General features: G+C 41.3%; 1 protein-coding gene across 1 annotated transcript in view; it reads left to right on the forward strand.

The window, feature by feature from the left end:
- LOC139328536 (guanine nucleotide-binding protein G(i) subunit alpha-2-like) overlaps positions 1 to 16,981 on the forward strand; it is a 60,377-nt gene extending 43,396 nt beyond the window's left edge. Inside the window, exons 3-9 of the mRNA XM_070958282.1 lie at positions 4,952 to 5,093; positions 9,260 to 9,420; positions 11,967 to 12,095; positions 14,483 to 14,612; positions 14,780 to 14,933; positions 15,732 to 15,946; positions 16,046 to 16,981. Of these exons, the coding sequence (XP_070814383.1) occupies positions 4,952 to 5,093; positions 9,260 to 9,420; positions 11,967 to 12,095; positions 14,483 to 14,612; positions 14,780 to 14,933; positions 15,732 to 15,922 (907 nt within the window). The 3' untranslated portion in view covers positions 15,923 to 15,946; positions 16,046 to 16,981. The remainder of the gene's footprint in view (positions 1 to 4,951; positions 5,094 to 9,259; positions 9,421 to 11,966; positions 12,096 to 14,482; positions 14,613 to 14,779; positions 14,934 to 15,731; positions 15,947 to 16,045) is intronic.
- Positions 16,982 to 19,926: the final 2,945 nt, after the last annotated feature.

The raw sequence follows: 19,926 nt of genomic DNA on the forward strand, positions 1-19,926 counted from the left end.
TTAAATGGAAGTTTAAACAAACTAGTCAGCTAGTCTTAAAGTAAGAAAGCACTCAGGAAACAGTCAAAATTAAGCAAAAAATAATCTATGAAGTTAAACATTGTACCAAAACATATTGCATATGTTAAAAGAGCCATTTTAAACTGTGAATGACATTCTTCAGTAACCAAATCACATTTCAAATGGTGCTGAAATATGTGACACTTCACACAGTCCATCTGGGTTTCTGCGCCGGTCCACATACTGGTCTACATATCCTGGAAGATTTCAATGTCCTAGACAAATGGAAGAAATTACGGTCAGTTATTACCTGTGTTAATGGACCCAATTTCCCCATGTTTTTTCTGAGTAAGTAACTAAGTGGTGCTGCTGCCCTCAAGTTTCCAGTTTCTCAGTTGAAGAAAAAGCTTAATATGAGCTGCCATGACCAGTGACAGTTGGCAAAGTAACAATTCTTGCAAGAATTTGTTTACAGACTCAAAGGACATGACAAGGAGTACAAACACTAGATGTCTTCTGTATAGCTGAGGCTCTGATTTCTGTGTAATGAAGCCGAAATGAAACCACAGGTCTCCTGGCTGTGAAACTTCCCTCCTGTCAGTCCCTCTGAAACCATACTTGTCCTTAAAACAAGGGTGGAGGGGATGGTGCTAAATGTGCATTTCCACGGCTGATGCATATGAATGAAAGTTCCTAATGTTCCTCTTCAGTGTTCCTTGACTTACTGAAGCAGTTTGACAAATCTCTCAGATACTCTCCATTAAAACCCTCTCACGTGCGCATCAGTGAATGCCTCCACGTTTGATGTATTTGCTTTTAATATGTCATTAACAAAAGTAAACATCATACAAAGCACAACAACAAGTGTCTCCAAATGCACAAATTATTTCTCAGTATACAGTTTTGGTATTTTGATATGTTTTCAGTCTACTTACAGTGTTGTGAAAAAGCCATAAAGCCCTTTTCACTGACACTGCAGTGAAAGGAGAACAACACCACTGTCTTCGCTCTCAGAGGAGTAGGAGTGAATTCTTTCGGCTAACTAAAAATAGAGAAGCAGCATAACTGACTCAAATGTAACCCCTCAGTCCCAGACTAGACTCTAGATTCCTCTCTGGATTACTTTTTTTTTCAAAGATGGACAATTAATACATTTCAGAGACACTATGTGTGGGATTTTCATATTCAGAATTTTGACAAAGGTATAGTCATGAAAGTGTGATTTGCGAGTCACATGAAACTGCATTACTAATGATGAGGTTTAATCAGTGTTTCCTCTAGGATTTTTTTCAGCAGCGGGGGCAGGCTCTCTGGGGAGCCGTGGTGGCGTAAACAAATGACACTTGACTGCAGATTTTATTTTTCCAACCTATTTATTGAATGGCCAGTTGAAAATTGCTTTTTAAAGGCTGAATGTGTGTGCGTGCGCTGTGTCTGTAACCCCCGCTCCTCCCCCTCATGTTCAGTGCGTACATACTGAAGCCACCACACATCATGTAGTTGACCAATCACATGCGGCTTGAACAGAAAAAAGTAAAAAAAAAAAACACATCCCAAAGCGGCTCCCGCTCCAGCTCCCAGGCAGGAGCCAGCTCCGATCATTCACTTCAAAGAGCGGCTCTAAGAGCCGTTTCGTTCGCAACCGACACATCACGACTGACTAGCGTCATCTTCATCAGCTGTCTTTCTCTTCTTAGAGAAATATTTGAACAAGCTCATCTGAAAATGCAGTCAGCAGTTACATCATGGTGTGTAAATATTAGCTTAATGCTATCAATTAGTTTACTCACGTTAGCGACACTGAGTTGGCACCGGGCCCAATTAACTTAAGCTACCGATATGTTACGTAACGTTAGCTGGCCATCAATATTTTGCAAATGTCTATTTAACTTGTAAAATCTATTATGAGTTATCTTAAGCTGATAAGTCTACCTATTCTCTGGTAAGTCGCTCTCTGACCTGGTGCCTGGGTGCTTGACGTGATGTCACTTTCAAGGCCGTGCTCTCGCAAGTAATTAACGTCGGACTCTGCTGTGAAGGTGGAGACATGAGGCGGTGGTGTATTTGCGACAATAATTTAAAAAAATAAAAATAAAAATTGAAGGAGCGGCGGCTAGGATTAAGCAATGGCGGCCCGGCACTCCTTAATGAATGTCGAGGAAACACTGGGTTTCATTCAGTCTAGTTTTGAATTTGAGTCCCCTCTGGTTCACACTAACTCTGCTTGCAAAAATGTGACAGTCACAAGATATGGCAGCATTAATGATAGGATTTCAATTTAAGACAGAGTTGTATTGAAGATGTCCCCCTGGTTGACACGAGACATCCAAGATATTTTTAACAGCAGATTAATGAAATATTTAAATGAGAAGCAGCTCACAAAGTCCATACAATATAGTAACCATTGCCATGTTTCCAGCACAGTTAATGTGATTCAGTTCAAAGGACAAGTCAGAAGCACAATCTGACAGAAAATTAGGCCAAAAACAGGCGTTGTTTGTTTTAGGTGTGGATAACACGTCCAGGGTGTAGTCGTACAGGCCATGGCCACACAGAGGCAAGTAAGCTCATAAATATTTTGAGCTTGTGAAATGGTGTTCACAAATAATTTCTCAGCCAGCAGTTGTATATCACCTTTGGTGTTCATGTGAAAATATTACAATATTGCATGCACATATCAGAACCTGTGAAAAAAAAAAAAAAAACAGTTTTTGTAATAAAGTTTTGCAGCTGTAGAAATATTTTGGTGTATGTGTGAAAAGGTTTCGTGCACACAGATATAATTTGCACATGTACAAAAAGTTTTTGTGGGTGTGGAATTCAAGTTTGTGCAGGAATATTTTGAGCTGTGAGGTTTCACAAAGTCTGAGAGACGGACACACAAATGTCCAAGTATACACGCTAAAAGCGTTACAAGCGTGAATTAGACCCTGTTTTTACGCCTGAACTCACTCCAGCATAGTCCAGAAGGAAAACATAAGCAGAACGAACCCGCTAGAAACTTTTGCCCCCTGATTGGACCGTTTGGCTTCCTCCTATTGGATGCTCAGTGGGCAGTGCTGCTTGGCTAGTCATGGGCAACATGCTAATTCAAAATGTTCCTGCAGAAATTCCACATCCACAAAATATTTCTACAACTACAAAACTTTTTTGCACACATGCATATTATATCTGTGTGCACAAAACCTTTTCACACATGGGCATAATATTTCTACAGCTGCAAAATTCTACATGCACACAAAGGGTGATAATACAGCTGCAGGCTGAGAAATTACTTTCTCAGCTCAAATTATTAATGACCCTTATGTGCTTCCATATGGCCGCCTTCATCAACGCCTTTTATTTTTAAATTAAAGGCGTTGTGAAGTAAACACTGTTTTTCAGTACTATTCCTATGTGTTTCACCTTCATCACATCCATTTTAAAGGCTTGAGCCTTGGGGAGGTTTTAGGTCTGAGTGCTTCCTACTGTAGTTTTTAGGTGTGCCAGCGCTTGATCTCAGCTATATGCTCAGAGACTATACATACATTCATTCTCCTCGTGGGACTAATAAAGGAATGTTCAATTGAATTGAAAGTAAATTGTGCATTTAAACAAGGTGTTCAGTTGTGGAAACCAGTTTCCTCAAATGCAAAGAGCGAGGTAATTCTTTGTGTGTTCACATGTGCCAGCCTAATCATAGATTACGTAAGGGATAATGCCTGACGAGGTGTCAATTATCAGAAATGAATGGATGACGCGGAGGCGTGAACCATCCGATACGAAGATGCGAAATTTTGTTTCAAAGAATCAAAGTCCACAGATAGTTTCCTAAATCGTTTTTATTGCAAGAAATATTATCCACCATTCACTCTGATCATTAAATGTGTATCAAGCAAGTAAGTCTATCCTAAATCATTTTTATAAATATTATCCACCATTCAGTCTGTATGAAGCAAGTAAGTAAGGTAAGCAAGACAGAAAGACAGGCGACGAACTATTTAAAATGAAATGCAACATTTAAACTGTGTAATAACGTATGTTAAAGTATGTTCTGAGTTTCTGTTGCCACGGTTACCAACTAGCCAGCGCAATAATTTAGAACAATCAGGCTATTTGACCAAAACTTTTTTTATAGGTGTCCTATAACACTTTTTAACAGACACCCTGCAGCCAATCAGAATCACCCAGACCATGGTCTAACATAAAATAACTATTTAAATAGTGCTTTCTAAAACAAAGTTTGCTTCACAATCAAGTCAGTCAAAAATGATTTTATGAAATTAGCCAAATTATTGTTTGGATGAGGGGGAGAACACTGTGGGCTTTTAGTCCTCTTGGCTGTGACTCAGTGTTTCACAGCAGGCTCGCTTGCATTTTAATGAAGTCCCATTCAGCACATCACACAACCAATGAGCATGCTGGCTGTGTGACTCTGGTCTCTGGGCTGTGACAGGCCAGAGGAGATGGTTCTGTTTGGTTTCCAGCCCAGCAGCTTCTGTCTCAGCCTCATGCTTTTTCACCCACATGCCTCCTTCTCTCCAAACGCAAGTAAATATTTGTTTAAGTGACCTCTAGCTCAGAGATCCAAAGATGGCTACGTTTTCCCTGTACTGCAACCCAGCAGTGATTTGTGACCACACACATGTGGGACTGGATCATCTTTGATGGAGCGAATGAAATATCATTAAAATATATTTGATTTAAGATCAGGTATATTTTCATAGATAATGATGACATTTTTACAGCAGTTGGAAATATGTAGGAAGATCTTTCTTTGACATTAGTATCACTGTGGCCTGTTAGTATCACTGTGCCAGCTGTATTTTGAAGGAGATATATCAGTAAATGTGTGATCATATATAATGAAGTCAGTGTTTTCTTTTATGTCACATTGTGTTTTCAGCTTGAGTGACAAACTCATCTTTTCTCCCTTCTTCTTCCTCTCCCTCCTTCTGGTCTCTGTTTGCAGGATTATCCATGAGGATGGATACTCAGAAGATGAGTGTAAGCAGTACAGAGCAGTTGTCTACAGCAACACAATCCAGTCCATTATGGCCATCATCAAAGCCATGGCCAACCTGAAGATCGACTATGAGGAACCCACTCGAGCGGTAGGTACCTGACAACAAAGCTTTTTACAGGCCGTCTCTCTCTGCAGCAGCAGCAAGGCTGCAGTGAAGTGATGTCTGAAATGCAGCAAAGATGGCAGCGATGTTGCAGAAGGAGGATTGTGTGGCTGTTAGCGTAAGCCATTGCAAAACCTGAAAGACGTCCCAGCTCGAGTCAGATCAGTTTCAATATTAATGAATGCACCACAATGCATTTGTGAATCAAGACACGTTGGGCGAGTCTTAAAAAAAAAAAAAAAAAAACACACACACACACACACACACACACACACGCGCACACACACACACACACACACACACACAGATGCAGTGAATTTCACACATGGCCAGCAGTTTGTAAATGCAGGTTCAACAGTATGGATGTAAATGTGACTGAATATGTTTTTGATGAGATTTCCAAATACTTTTGAATACGTACATTTCTACTGCATTTATTTAAAACATCAAATATGTGTGTGCGCATCAGAAATACATTTGTGAAGCTTATTTTTTACATTTCTATACATCAGTAAATATGTTTGTGTGGATTGAAAACTACTCATGTGGAGAGAGTCATATACATGTAAATCCCAAAATACATTTGTGAATCCTTCGGTGTGCAATCACTGATACTGAGACTGATCCGACTTCATACCAGAGAGCATTTCCAACCAAACCAAATGTTATTGCTTTCTGATGCTGCAGATAGATTCATTAACAATGCATTTGCCACGTAAACAAATATTACAGATGCTTTCAGAGCAGACATACCCATGCTGTTTGAAGCCTGTTGTTTAATAATATAAAGATATTGAAGTTAGGGGAGCCTGTTAAAGTATAGTCTAATATAGCTGCAGTCAGATCAGTGACATCATCTCTACTTATCACCACCAAAGCCTCCACCCTGCCTTCACCCTAACCTCCCATATCTGGCCTTGAGGATTTGAAGCTGCAGAAATTAATGCCGCTCAAGAATTTCTCTTGAGTGCAGTATGACAGTCTCTACATGGAAATCAACTCTGGGCAGCAGACGCCGAAGGTGGACTCCTGCAGTGGCGTGTGTTTTCTGTCCCTGTTTGTGCGTGTGTGCTGGGAACAGAAACAGTAAAGGACTGTCTTTCAACAAGGCACCACCCAGGGAGATGATAAGATCACAGAAATAAAATTCAAGCATTACTCATGAGAAGAGACAATGATGATTCCTCTTCCTGTGAACCTATTGTCTGGTAAATGTGATTCATATATTCTATTCTCACAGATCGTTTGAAAGATAATGTACTTAGAGAGGATGAAGCAATCTGTCTACTCCTACATCAAAGTACATTTGAGAGGATTATATTTGAGTAGCTAAAATGCAGAGAAGATGAGGGCTGTGTTGTCGTGGCTTTTATACACTTCGACTTAATGGACATATTTCAATTCATATGTTTCTCTTGCTGTTAACTTAAATCCATTTTTGGAGATACTATAGCAGGGTTTCTGACCACAGGCCCTCAATGGTGCTGAATTGGAAAAAGTAATAAAGCAGCAATGTGTCATGTGTAGTGTGTATTCTACAATTTAAATTCAGATTTCTTCGGAGTACAAGCAATCCTTACTTTGCAGTTTATGTGCATCTTTGATACTTGTGCTATGAAAATATTTCACTTTCTCAGGAATGACATTTAATTCCAGAGCGGTCGGATAAACATAGTTTTATGTGGAAAAGGCTTTTTTCACTGCCTGGTATATGTCAGGATTGGCTCTGCCAACAGGTCCTGCTGGACAGATTACAATGTTTCAATAATGACTTTATTTGAGTCTCACCCCAACATGTCAACATCCTGGAACATTTGACAGATTTTAATTAAAAAGACAACATTTGTCTCCCAGCCAGAAGGAACGCATTCAGCAATATTCCGAAATCAGTGTTACTGAATCTCTTTATTTAAACATGAGGAACAAGCCAAGTCGTTGTTTAACAAACATGACGACTGCTCCATATTTACCCAAATAGTTTATACAGTGCCTACCTCTGTCATGTCGGTGCCATGCACTTGTCTAGATACGTCACGCTGGACTTTTGCCGAACATGTGTCGTGTCTTCCATGACCTGCTCAACTGATTTCACATCAGAAGTTACAGATATTTTCGTGACTGTATCATAAGAGCATTTTAACTGAAAAGGAGCTCAATTGAGCATCTTAATTTTTCTGAACTCTCTCTGTAGCTTAGTTAGTTTTGACATGTGTAGGTTATTCCATTTGTCTGTGGGATGATAACATTAAGACAGATATTTGTTCGTCCAAGAGACCAAAGTTGGGAACTTCAGCCTCAGAAACACCCAGCCAGCAATTTGAACGTGATCTTGTAACTACTACTCAGCTCGACTGAAGGTCTGTTGTGAGCTTGTTCAAGGAGAGAATTAAAGGTATCAGAAAGCCCTGATCTTCTGTATTCTGCTCTCCTGTCATCCAGTGAAAACAACTTGAACTGCTGTATCACAGGATTTTAATTACTACTCTGCAGTACACAGTGAAGGGCTGCTAACTTACTGTGACCTACAGCTGAGGCAGACGGCCAGACAATGGTTAACTAATACATGAAAGTCTCTCAATAGATAACATCAAAAGTTAAGGTAGGTCCTCGTCAAACAGGAAGGGACGAAGGTATTGTGACCTCTGGACGATGCCCCTCTGATGCTCTGACTGCTTATAGCTGGAGATTGTTTCCATATAAAACCACCATCAGTAGTCCATACGCTTGGTGGCTTACTGTCCCAGCTCCTGTTCAGAAAGCTAAACCACAATGTTTTCCCTGCTGCCTCTCTGTCGTTGTTGCCGTCTCTAAGCTGCTTGGCTCGTTCACTAACTGAGAGCCTGTTGCTGACCAGTGCCACTCATCGTTCTTCAAGAGACTGACCATTAAACAAGCAAAATAAAATGACCAAAATTCTACCAAAAAACAAACAGCGATGGCCAATATCTGATATTTTTGTCCAATCGGCCAACTCTAACATCAAGATCGCATGTATCTGCATAACAGTCCCCGCACAAGTGATCGAACAATCCTTGTGGTTAAGCAGAAATTCCCAGGTTTAGTTGTTAGTCAACAGCAACCTACAGTCTCAAACTGTTGTTGCACAAGACATTGAGCACTGGAAACCATCATTAAAAAATGTTAGTATGCGACCAAGAGAGCTCAGAGAGGCAAAACTAAGTGAAATCTTTTGAGAATTTCAGAGACCACCTCCCTGCTCATTTACTGCAGGTGTCTCTGGGTCATAAGTAAATACTTAAAATGATAATGTAAATATTAATCTACTGTTTTTCCAGGTCAGTGCACCTTCAGAGATGGACTCAGTGTGTGAAGGACCCAGGTCAATTAGGCCAATGTTTGGTTTATTTTTCTGTTTTGTCATGTTTCTCTGATGAAATCTGATTGGTTGAGAAAGCATATCTTCTCAGAGTTGGCCATAAAGCATGTCCAATCACACTTGTGGAGTACAGAGGACTGCAGGAATGTCCCATTATATAACCATGGGAAGAAAAATGCTGTTTTTCTTTCCATTGTGAAACCAACAGTTTCCAGTGAGGCTCTTATCTGCATTTCTAAGTAAAGCAGAATGAGATAGCATTTTCAAAAACACCAATTACTTCAGGCTCACCCTGGATACCCACAACAACAGCAAGCTACAATTTGTATGTTAGCAAGGCAGCTGGCTGACAACCACTCACTGTATCTGGTTCATGTTGTCAAGTCTCTTTTGCAGTGAGACATGAATCTCAATGATGAGAACTTTATGCATGATACACAGTACAATCTGCAAAAAAACAAAGAGTCATAGCTGGAATTCAACAGTTAGTTGAAGATTATTCACTTTATATGTCAAAAAGACTACCGCATGTTATTATATTTTTTGTGTTTCTGTTTGTTCACCAATCCTGAACTCTGTCAGATCTTCGTAGTAATGAAATGCACTCAGGGCCTTCATCACTGGGCCTTGCAGTAGACAAGTAGATTACTGTCTGTGTGAAAAGACAGTTGTAAATAAAGCCCTGCAGCGTTTTGCTTATCAGTTCTGTCTAGTGAGGAAAAATAATGAGCGTTAATAAACTTAATATCTTTTTTAAGAGATCTAATCTATCTAATGGTGTGTGTGTCTGTGTGTGTCTTTTTTTTTTTGTCAGGATGATGCCCGCCAACTGTTTGCCCTGTCAGCAGCAGCGGAGGAGCAAGGCATCCTGCCAGAAGATCTGTCCAACGTCATCCAGCGACTGTGGGCTGACGGCGGCGTCCAGAGCTGCTTCACACGGGCCCGAGAGTACCAGCTCAATGACTCTGCTGCCTAGTGAGTGCCTGTAGAACGTGAAATGACAACAAGGTTACTCTGGTCCAAAATAAAATGTGCATTATTGTGCACAGGGATCCATGGTGACCAAATGTCACAATTCAAAATAAATCTTAACGCTGCAGACAAACAAACAAACAAACAAACAAACATTACATATATTGTCTCTGTACTGTTTTCAGTTGAGTATACGTCAAAAATGACTAACAAGTTATCACATTCAGTTTTATGTATATTTTATCCAGCGTCCCAACTTTTTTTGGAATCAAAGTAGTTGTAAAAGTTTCCTCTGTGTTGGATTCGGTTTTATTAGACACACAGAGAGCAGCTACAGTGATTAATAATGAAGACATCACGGTTTTGTTTAACCAGAGGCTTTCGCTTTTAAGACCAGTCACATTTCTGCTCTACAGCAGCACAGCAGCCTCAGCCTCTCTCCTCAGGTCTTAATTACCTAAATTACCCGCATCTCTGGGTGCTCCATTTGTTGGTCGCATTGTTATAATGTTCCAGTGTAATAACAGAGGGAGCATGAGGGTAATTGTGAGAGGCTGCTGGTGGGAGGTGAGAGGTGGCTATCACTCTGACTCTCAGGGATGTACTGTTGCTCTAAAATGGGCATCCAGAGAAAACGGAGAGCCTCAGCCTTCGTTCAGCAGCAGCTGCCTGCAGGCTGCAGCAGGAACGAACTGCACTGACTTCTGTTTAATACAAGGCCTTTGATAATACTGTGACACCTCCACAATGTGCCATAAACTGTCAGGGGTGTGTTAAGTATTTCACAAAGGATTGTGTTGCAGTGAAGGCAGTATTTAACATCCAGAGGGAGTGATATTGTTCCTTGTTTGTATTGGCCAGTATAACCATAATTTGTCCCTCTCTCCTTCGCTGCTCTCGTCAAAGCCGAACAAACCTGGAAGCACAGGACAGACGCGTCCTCGCGTTTAGTAACTGGGAAAGTGGACAATATACGACGTTTCCTCGCGGCTTAGTGGGGTGCTGAGAGAGTCGGTTGCTATAAGAGAGGACTAAATGAGTCTGGCACTAGACCATAATCCATGTCTGAGCACCTGCTGAGAGCCAGAGAAAGGAAGGGGAAGATAAAGAGAGACGGCCCAGCTCACATTAACAGAGACCTCTCTCTCTCTGTCTCTCTCTCTCTCTCTCTCTCTCTCTCTCTCTCTCTCTCTCTCTCTCTCTCTCTAGGCTGACCTTTTTACATGTCAATGTGTATAAAAATGCATGCTGGCTTTGGACTGTGTGGTTCCACGCTAGGTGTCTGATAATCGTTCACCACAGTGACAAAAATTTGCACGGTCAGGTTGTGTAACCTCACAAAATGACCCATCGATGCTTCTGCCACACTGCAGCTGAGTGCCTTTTCTTATTAGAGTGTGAGCCGCCCAAATTCAATTAATCTTCAAGGCTTATAAACCCAATGGCCAAATCAAGCAGTGTTACAGTATCTGATGTGTGGACTACAAAAGCAGCCTAAACCTCTGTGGGAAGAAGGATTATGATTAAACTGTCAAACATGTGGCGTGAAGTAGTGGCGCAGAGGCTCTAATATCTATGCCCGGGCTGTGGCTTGTGTGGGATTACACTCCGCACCAACACTTTGTTACACAACAGCCTTTTTTTTTAAATACAGTTTAATATTGTGCTGAGAGATTGACAGAAAATACGTCTGAGTGTCTCCCATGGTATCATCATATGTGTTAAAGTTGATCGTGGTTTTTCATTTAGGGCTCTTATCACGGTTTCAGCACGCTGGCCTGAAAAGTCGGATTGCTTTATTTGGCCTTGTTCACACACACATACACATACACATACACACCCACACACATACACACACACACACACTGCTTCTTCTAAAAACAATAGAAAATATGGAGAAGCAGAATGTCGCCACATTGACTTGAAGTGCGTCAAAGCTGTAGTTAATTATTTATTAGTAATATTTTGGCTGCTGTTTGTACTGTGATGTCTCTTTGTAGTATAGTGTGTGTGTGTGTGTGTGTGTGTGTGTGTGTGTGTGTGTGTGTGTGTGTGTGTGTGTGTGTGTGTGTGTGTGTGTGTGTGTGTGTGTGTGTGAAAAGACAAGCATTTCAGTGTCCCTTGGCAGGATTTAGTCTTTTCATCACTGACCACATGACATCATTTTGTGATTGTTGCAAAAGATTTAACACTACAGCTACCAGAGCTTTTCTTTACCACGCTTCACCCGTTTTGCTGACCTGACGATTCGGATGATTTTTAGATGAAGCTTCGAGTACGATTTGTAAAGACTTTCTGTAGCTTCTTAGAACAATTTGTTACATGTCACAAGTTGCGTTCATTTGTAACTGAGGCTGCTGTAACGAACCTGCTGCCAGCATGAGGCCCTTCTGTTCCTCTCACGTCTGTGTGAAGGAACAGAGGAGGCTGGACAGCCTTCCTTTACACCTGACCTGAACATAACAGCTTAAAATATCCTTCTACTCTGCTGGCCTGAAGGACAGCGCTGTTAATTTGACATATATGGTTTGTGTCCACGTTCCCTTCAGCTACCTGAATGACCTGGAGAGGATAGCCAAGCCAGATTACATCCCCACACAGCAAGATGTGCTGCGGACCCGAGTGAAGACCACCGGCATTGTGGAAACACATTTCACCTTCAAGGACCTGCACTTCAAGTAAGATCCCACTTTGGCAAGTTTTTCCTCAAAAGCTAAAGCTCAGTGTTGAAGGTGCAGTCACGACAGCAGTTTGTATTATGCAGCTCAGCGTTTCATTTCACCTGCAGACAGACATAACTTTCTGATTTACTCTCTCGGTGGGCCCCAAGTGCCCCTTGAGCTGATCAGGTGCTATGTTTAATGGCACAGGTGGGCCGTCTTCATTGCAGTAGGAGCCGTCCCTGCTGATATACTACTGACAGCAACTGATGATGAGGCTTATGCTCACCACCCGAACTGTCTCACCACATTTCGTTTTGAATTGTTGAGACATTTCGCATGTGAACATTTGCACAGTAAGCATGTTTATAGATACATCAGCTGTTAGAAAAGCAGTGCAACCCATTTTGAACTCCAACACTTCCTCAATGCATCACTGCAATAGCACTCAGACTTTATCAAAAATGCATAAAAATGAAGTATTTCACTGTGTTTTGACAGTAACAGCCATCATTTGAGGACGGTTCATCCGTGTGTGTGCTTATGAGTCATGCGTTTAAGCTTGTACTGTAAGTGTCGAGTGTGTTTGCCAGCGCACAGTGATTCCCCTTTTTGGAAACTTCATGAAGTTCACAGAGAGGAAAACATTTGTTTTTCCGATTTGTGGAGTTGTTTTGAAGTTGCTGTCTCATTTCAGCGACTGAGCTCAAGATGTCTTTAACCCAAACAGCTCATCCCACTCGGTGCTGTCGCAGTGGGGACTCCGCACACTCACACACAGAAGTAATCCCGCACAAACAATATGCATATGTGTGGGTTTTTAATAACTGCGTGGTTATCACGGCAGGATTACACATAATAGTAATGAAAAAATGTATTCTGGCGCAGAGTCATTATTACTGCTGTACTCTTGGATGCCAGTCTTCAGCCATATTTCTGAGAAATTGCCTGTTTTTCACAGTGTAAATGACATTGTGTTTATGTGCTCTGATAATGATACACTCCTCACTGTGACGACGAAATCTGAAGATTGTAGTCACTCCTCAAACTACGTACAAACACATTATACTTTATATCTGATGGCGACATTAGTGACTACTAAAGCTTTGGAAACAATAGAGGAGATTGTTAACTGTCTAAAGACATTTTTTCAGTCAGACTTCAGCTGTTTTATCAAGGCAGTGGAAATGAAAAGATGTGTGTGTGCACTCCTGGGCCTGCTGTGTGTCCGTGTGTAATATTTAAGTCTCATATTTACGTCCAGATTTATTTTATGTCTTTTTGGACGACACAAATCAAATCCTACCGGCACATGTTTACCTGCAGCAGCTCCTCGGCGCTGTGCTGTGCTGCTGTGTTATATTTAGCTTATGTAAGCAGTGCTGGAGACGAGCGCAGTCCTGATGTAAACAGTCTAAAGTGTGTCACTGTTATAATGAGCTCTGCTTACTCAGCCTAAAGCTGCGCGGTCCGCGAGACTCAAAGTTCTGCTCTAATGAACCAAATTCTGCAGAGTGAAAACTGCTTAGCAGGACAAATGGAGAATTATGACAAAGTTGTGTTACCCTGGCATGCTGCAAATGAAAAGCTCCCCCTCGAACTCCTTTCCCACCAGTGGAACAGCTTCCGATCCGGTTCGCGCACCTAATTTTGAACCGTTCGGAGCATTACAGCCAAGAATACATTTGCTGTGTGTCTTGTTCTGCTGGCTGGAAAGAGGCTGGAGAAGGCTGTTCGTCTTCATCTTTTATGTCTTCTTATCATTAATAGTGGGTCCTTACTTGTTTTTGGATAAAAATGAATATCTGTAATGAAGAAACACACATTATGCAACGTGGTCCTTTGATGACACGTCCTTGATCACAGTGGTTCTGGAAGGAGCGCAGGCTGGTTCACTAAGTAACACCAAGGTTCCAAGAATCCTGAATGGAGCCGGTTCAAGAACCAGAGCAAATTTGGTGGAAAAGTTCTTATCAATAGGAGATGTCTGGCACCGTCCAGCCTCTCTCATCCGTCTAGCTTCCCTCCATCTTCATGAATAAGTCATGGAGGATGTTAGTGAGAAACCTGCTGCCGCACAGCGCCTCAGCCTGTCTGAAGGCTGCCCCTTTTCTGGAAACATTGTTTGAGTGAGCCGGTTTTTCACTGGAGCAGACAATGCCTCAACCTGTCTTAAGGCTGCCTGTTACCACAGCAACTGCACTGAACTAAAATGCCACCAAATGCCAGGAAAATGACAAAGCCTGTGCAGCGAAACACCCTGCCCTGAAGAGAGGAAGAGGGGGACCTCGAAGCTGCTCAGCTTGTCTGTCAGTGTGAAAAAGTGTTGTTTGTTCTGCTCTCAGTCCCATCCGCTAAAAAAAAAAAAAAAAAAAGCAGCATGTTTACACTGCTTCCCTGTGCAGGATGTTTGATGTTGGCGGTCAGCGGTCAGAGAGGAAGAAGTGGATCCACTGCTTCGAGGGAGTCACAGCCATCATCTTCTGTGTAGCCATGAGCGCTTACGACCTGGTCCTGGCTGAGGACGAGGAGATGGTGAGCTCAGCTTATGCCCCTTTGCTTTGCATGCAGCAGAGCCCATTCCCAGGGTGATTTAAAGGGGGAGGGAGGTTTGGGTGTTCAGTGAACTCATTTCCTTTATGTGCCCTAGTTGTGCTCTCTAATAATCTCTTTATCTCCACATTTGTGCCCGTCCCACCCAGAACCGGATGCATGAGAGCATGAAGCTGTTTGACTCCATCTGCAACAACAAGTGGTTCACAGAGACGTCCATCATCCTGTTCCTCAACAAGAAGGACCTGTTCGAGGAGAAGATCGCCCACAGCCCTCTGACCATCTGCTTCCCTGAGTACACTGGTACGGTCTGAGCACAGGACAGAGAGACAAAGCTTCACTTTATGGGTTTCTTTTGAATTTTTACACCTGCATGATTGACAAGAAAGCCAATGTCAGCCTCAAGCTAAACCTTTTTAAAACAAGTCAAATATTGTCAGTAGGGTGTGATGGGGTCACTTCTCCCCAGTTTAACTTCTTAGTTCCTGAAACAGAATTATAAAAAAAGGCAAAATCCAGCCTTGGTTTGTGCCTCTTATGTGTTACCATTACTTTCAAGTCACAGAGAGAAGCATCTGTCTGCCTGAATAATGATCACCCAGGAATCTTTGAAACACCCAGAAGGCTGTTTAACAACACTTGCTGCTGTTAGCATGAAAATGTGAAGTAATACAAAGTAACCCCATTGCAGACAAGTATATCTGGTAATAAAATAGTTAAAACTTTAGTTCAGATTGTATAAATTAAGCGAAGTTGTTGAGCGCTCATCTTTGTTTGGATGAGAATCAGCTGAATGAAATCATCTTTTCATCCAGATGGCTACAAGAGTCTTTGGGGATTTGGGAAATACATTCAGTAAGTGTTGTTAAATGACTGCCTGGCTTTTTCAGACATCGCTGGGTGGTTAATCTTCAGAGAAACAAATGCTTATCTGTGTGACTTGAGTTTAACAGTAATAGTAGAGGAAGCGCGGCACCAGGAGCGATGGATTCAGCATCATGAGGAACATGATGAGGCTTTATGAAATGAGTCCATGCGGATCATAAACTGCCCCATCCCCTCTGTCGAGCTCTGCTAACCCCAGCACCGTGTGTCCCTCAGGCCCAAACAAGTACGAGGAAGCCCAGGCTTACATCCAGACCAAATTCGAGGATCTGAACAAGAAGAAGGACACCAAGGAAATCTACACCCACTTCACCTGCGCCACCGACACCAAGAACGTGCAGTTTGTGTTCGATGCCGTCACTGACGTCATCATCAAGAACAACCTGAAGGACTGCGGCCTCTTCTAAAACCGTGTCTGAGGAAGAGTCAAGGTGAGTTCAGAGAAAGGTCAGGAAGTGATTCAGATTTCTATGAAGTGACTGACACCTGTTTGAAATGACTGATTCGTGTGTGTTTTTCTGCTTTACTAGCTTACTTGAACCGTTCCGGCGACCATAAAGATAGGGGAATATACACACATCATGAATGACTGCACTGGCCAACCACGATTTCTGCTTTGATCTGCTTTTTATAAAGACACCTAAGAGACTGAAAACCCGACGAGCCTTGTGGGATTTCAAGGATTGCTGATCCAGTCACTCGTATTGTTAACTCTTTGGGCTATGACCACAAAAATCAACATTTATTATTGTATTTTTGTTGTTTTTTTGTTTTTTTTCTTCTTCTTTATTTTCAATTACTAGAGGAGGCAAAGGAAAACTTTTTTATATAAATGCATTCATTTTACTTTTAGAAATTCTGATGTGCAAATTATTAAACTTTTAATCACATGAAGCTTATTTTTTAAGAGGTGAAGCACAGGCATGGACGTAGAACTTGATCGATAAAGGAAAGAGCTTTTTTTTTATAATGTTTACATAAGTTCATCATTCGTAGTCAACGCGTATATTGTTCTGCATGACTCAACATGGCAAGTATTAGCTCTGTAATCTGCACAAATTATCTAACATTCCTACAAAATCAAAATAAAAAGTATTAAAACGTTGAAAAGAAAAAAAAAAGCTTCACATGCGGGGGGAAATGACGGCAAAATTCTAACTGGTATTTAAAGTATGTGTGTACCTAACATTCTCTCACTTTTATAGTACCATTTCCATGTCTGTTGCAGTATGTTTGTGCCTTGACTTCTGTTTACAACCAATTCCTAGATATGCTTTCAGTACTGTTTGACCTACTGTGCGCCTATATTTTTTTCTTCCATTTTCTGCCTAGCACCTATGAATATGTAGTGATTATTAATGAGAGACGAAAATCTAATTCAGAAAAAGGTTAGTGTTTTTGGTAAATATTAAAATGCTTTAAAAGTCCTATATGATTTAATTTAAATAAAAGTAGAGATCACCTGACTCTTGCACATTGTCTTTCCTCTTTGTTTTGTTCTTTAATGTCACCTGTTGAGCTTCACACATGTTTGTACTTTGGGGTTTAGAGTAATCCTGACTTTCTATAGAATTAATTGACATTTTTACACAATTAAAGAAACTGTATGGATTTTATAACAGTGGCCAATTTCAGTCATGGAGGCCAGAGCAGGTTTTTACTGGACAAGAGGATTTCAGCCATCACATCCTCCACCAGGAAGGAAGGAACACATTTATGAGATGAGCTGCTCTGGTGTTTGGTTTGGTTGCCAAAGTAAGACAAACAGAAATCCTACGTGTCAAGTGCACATTCGTTCAAGTGACTAAGGTGAGTAAGTAATATGAAGCAGCGTCTTTCCATTAAAGCAATCGATGCTGTCTGGTTGTTGAACTGAAAACGTTAACATAACCCTGAAAGTGCACACGAACCATGTTTATTTATGTTCACTTTAGGTTTAAAACCAGACTGTGTGACTTAAGCCAGACAGCAACAGTGACCACACATGACAGATACGAGCTAGTGGTGAATGCTAAAATAGAAGCTTTATTGTGGAATAGTCAGGAAGTCGGTAAAATTAGCCAATAATGTTTATTACAAAGAAATATCTATTTAAGTTAGCTAACACAAGCTTATGCTCTAAACCCCCCAGAGTTTTAGATGAAAAACTTTTCATTTGTAAGAGGAAGAATGTGTTATTTCTGCTGTAAATGTTTCAGGTCCCACTTTTAAAACTCATTTTTGGCTTTCCTGGCCTTCTCTTATTTGGTAGAATAATTATTCGGTTTTAGCCAGTACACACACAGGTCAACCTAACCACACCTTCCTACTGGAGACATGTCCTTAAACTGGCTCACGGCACCATCTAGTGGACACATGAAGCGCATGCCATCAGTCGTTTCTAAATAAATGTAAAGGTATTATCGTACCTACTGAGACTTCAATGGTGAGTGTCATTCGGCTCAGTTTAGCATTTATGCTCTGCTCTTGATTTTTTTTTCCAACAAAATTGTACTTTCTATGACAACTGAATCAGACGTTAACTAAAAACAACGTGACAGGGACATAATACTCTACACTGTAAGATCTCATCACCACCTGATTTTCCAGATCTGTCTCTGAGCTGGAGCTCCATGTTCACCTCAGTGGTCTCAGACAACTTCCAGAGTATACCCTAAAGAGACAAAAAGCCCATCTGAGGAGAAGAAATGACAAGGACAGACGATGGATAGTGTATTTTTGAAACTAGTTTGTATTGTACTTTCATTATTACTCACATTATGTGTCTCAGAACAACCGTGGACGTCAAGACTCGCTGCTGGATGTAAACTATTGCAGATGTAGTTACATTATGCTCCAACCTGTCTTATTTCTGGAGCATATGAAGTACATGAGAGGCTGTTCATGCTGCCATCCATATCACACAGATGAGAGGGCTAATTAATGATGCTTGTATTAGCTTAATGCTCCCAGTGCACTGACCCTCCCCTAAACCCACCCTGACAGTCTTCTGCAGATGCCCTCCAGAATAGTAATACATCCACTGAGACAGATTAAGAACAAGTGACAGCAAACTACACAGAGCTGCAGAGGCAGATGACCTGGAGACTCACAGAATTATGAGAACATCCCTGGATCTGTGGAGCATCGTCAGTAACTCCTGAAAGTAAAAATACACTCTGCTGAATGCAAAATCACTACCAGACAAACACAGCTCAAAATCAGGTGACATGTCTCATTAGTGGCCAGCTGGAGTGAAGGTGTACACTGAGGTCGTTCATTCAAGTCTTCATTCACATGTACGATCATAACCAGATACAGTTAACACGGCTAAATCTCAAAGTCCACAGCAATTTCTAATTATCCACAGAAGAAGACACTTCTTGCTTCGTTGGTTATCTTTCTCTGACCACCAAATTCAAAGGAAAATAAAATCATGAGGAGCTACTTTATGGAGTAAAACTGAACGACCGTGATCACTGGTGCTCTCTCAGCCACTTCTGCTCTTTCGCCAGAGTTTGACTTTGCTAACATTGGCCACATCAGTAACACAGTTCACTGATCTGTCCAGTGTTAGCAAGATCAGTTTTTACTCATTTCAACTTCAGCCTGGCTTACAGGCAGACGTAAGCGCACAGGCCGCAGGAATACACTGACACACTGACGATGAACAGCAACAATCCATAGAAATAAAAGCAATACAAGATATGCAGTTTTTTTTTTTAAGAATAATACATGATATCCAGTATTCTGAACCCTTCAGCAGAGCTGTCTCTAGAGGGTGCTATAAGTCTGCATCTGAGAGACCCGCTCCACGCTGCCATCCAGCCTCTCAGAGGCACAAAGCCTCTGGCTTAAAACCTTACCAGTGTAACATTTCAGTGTTTGTGCCAAAGAAAATGTGCTCTTATGTTCTGTTGTGTTTGGTCTGGTAAAGCTTTCAAAGTGAAAGTTACTTTCTTAAGGCTTCCAAAGGGTTTTCTTCACACTGACTGCAGATATTTTATGTTGAAATGTTGGGATAAATGAATTTATTGCTGCTTGCACTGAAGCTATGAGCCACTCCAATGAATATCTGTGAAAATAAATGATTCTCACCCAAAACATCCTGACAGACCGTTAAGGATCAAAGCTCTGGATCTGTAAGGCTGGACTAAAACTGGACTTAGAGATGTAGCTTACATTTGTGTTTTGCACTTCTGGTTTGCTTACCTGATTCATTTGAGCCTTAATGGGCATCACCACTGCAATATTTATGACTTAACTGTCAAGAGAAAACCTTTAGCAAACCATCAGCATGATTATGATCAAGTATTATACAGAAGGAGAGCAAATTATTCATCGGTGACCCTGACGGGCATCGACTGTGTTCAAGCACCAACTCCACTAATAAGTATATCCATTAGGCATTCAGAAAAGCAGAGATGTTCAG

Source organism: Chaetodon trifascialis, chromosome 3, assembly GCF_039877785.1.
Source record: "Chaetodon trifascialis isolate fChaTrf1 chromosome 3, fChaTrf1.hap1, whole genome shotgun sequence".
NCBI lineage: Eukaryota > Metazoa > Chordata > Actinopteri > Chaetodontiformes > Chaetodontidae > Chaetodon > Chaetodon trifascialis.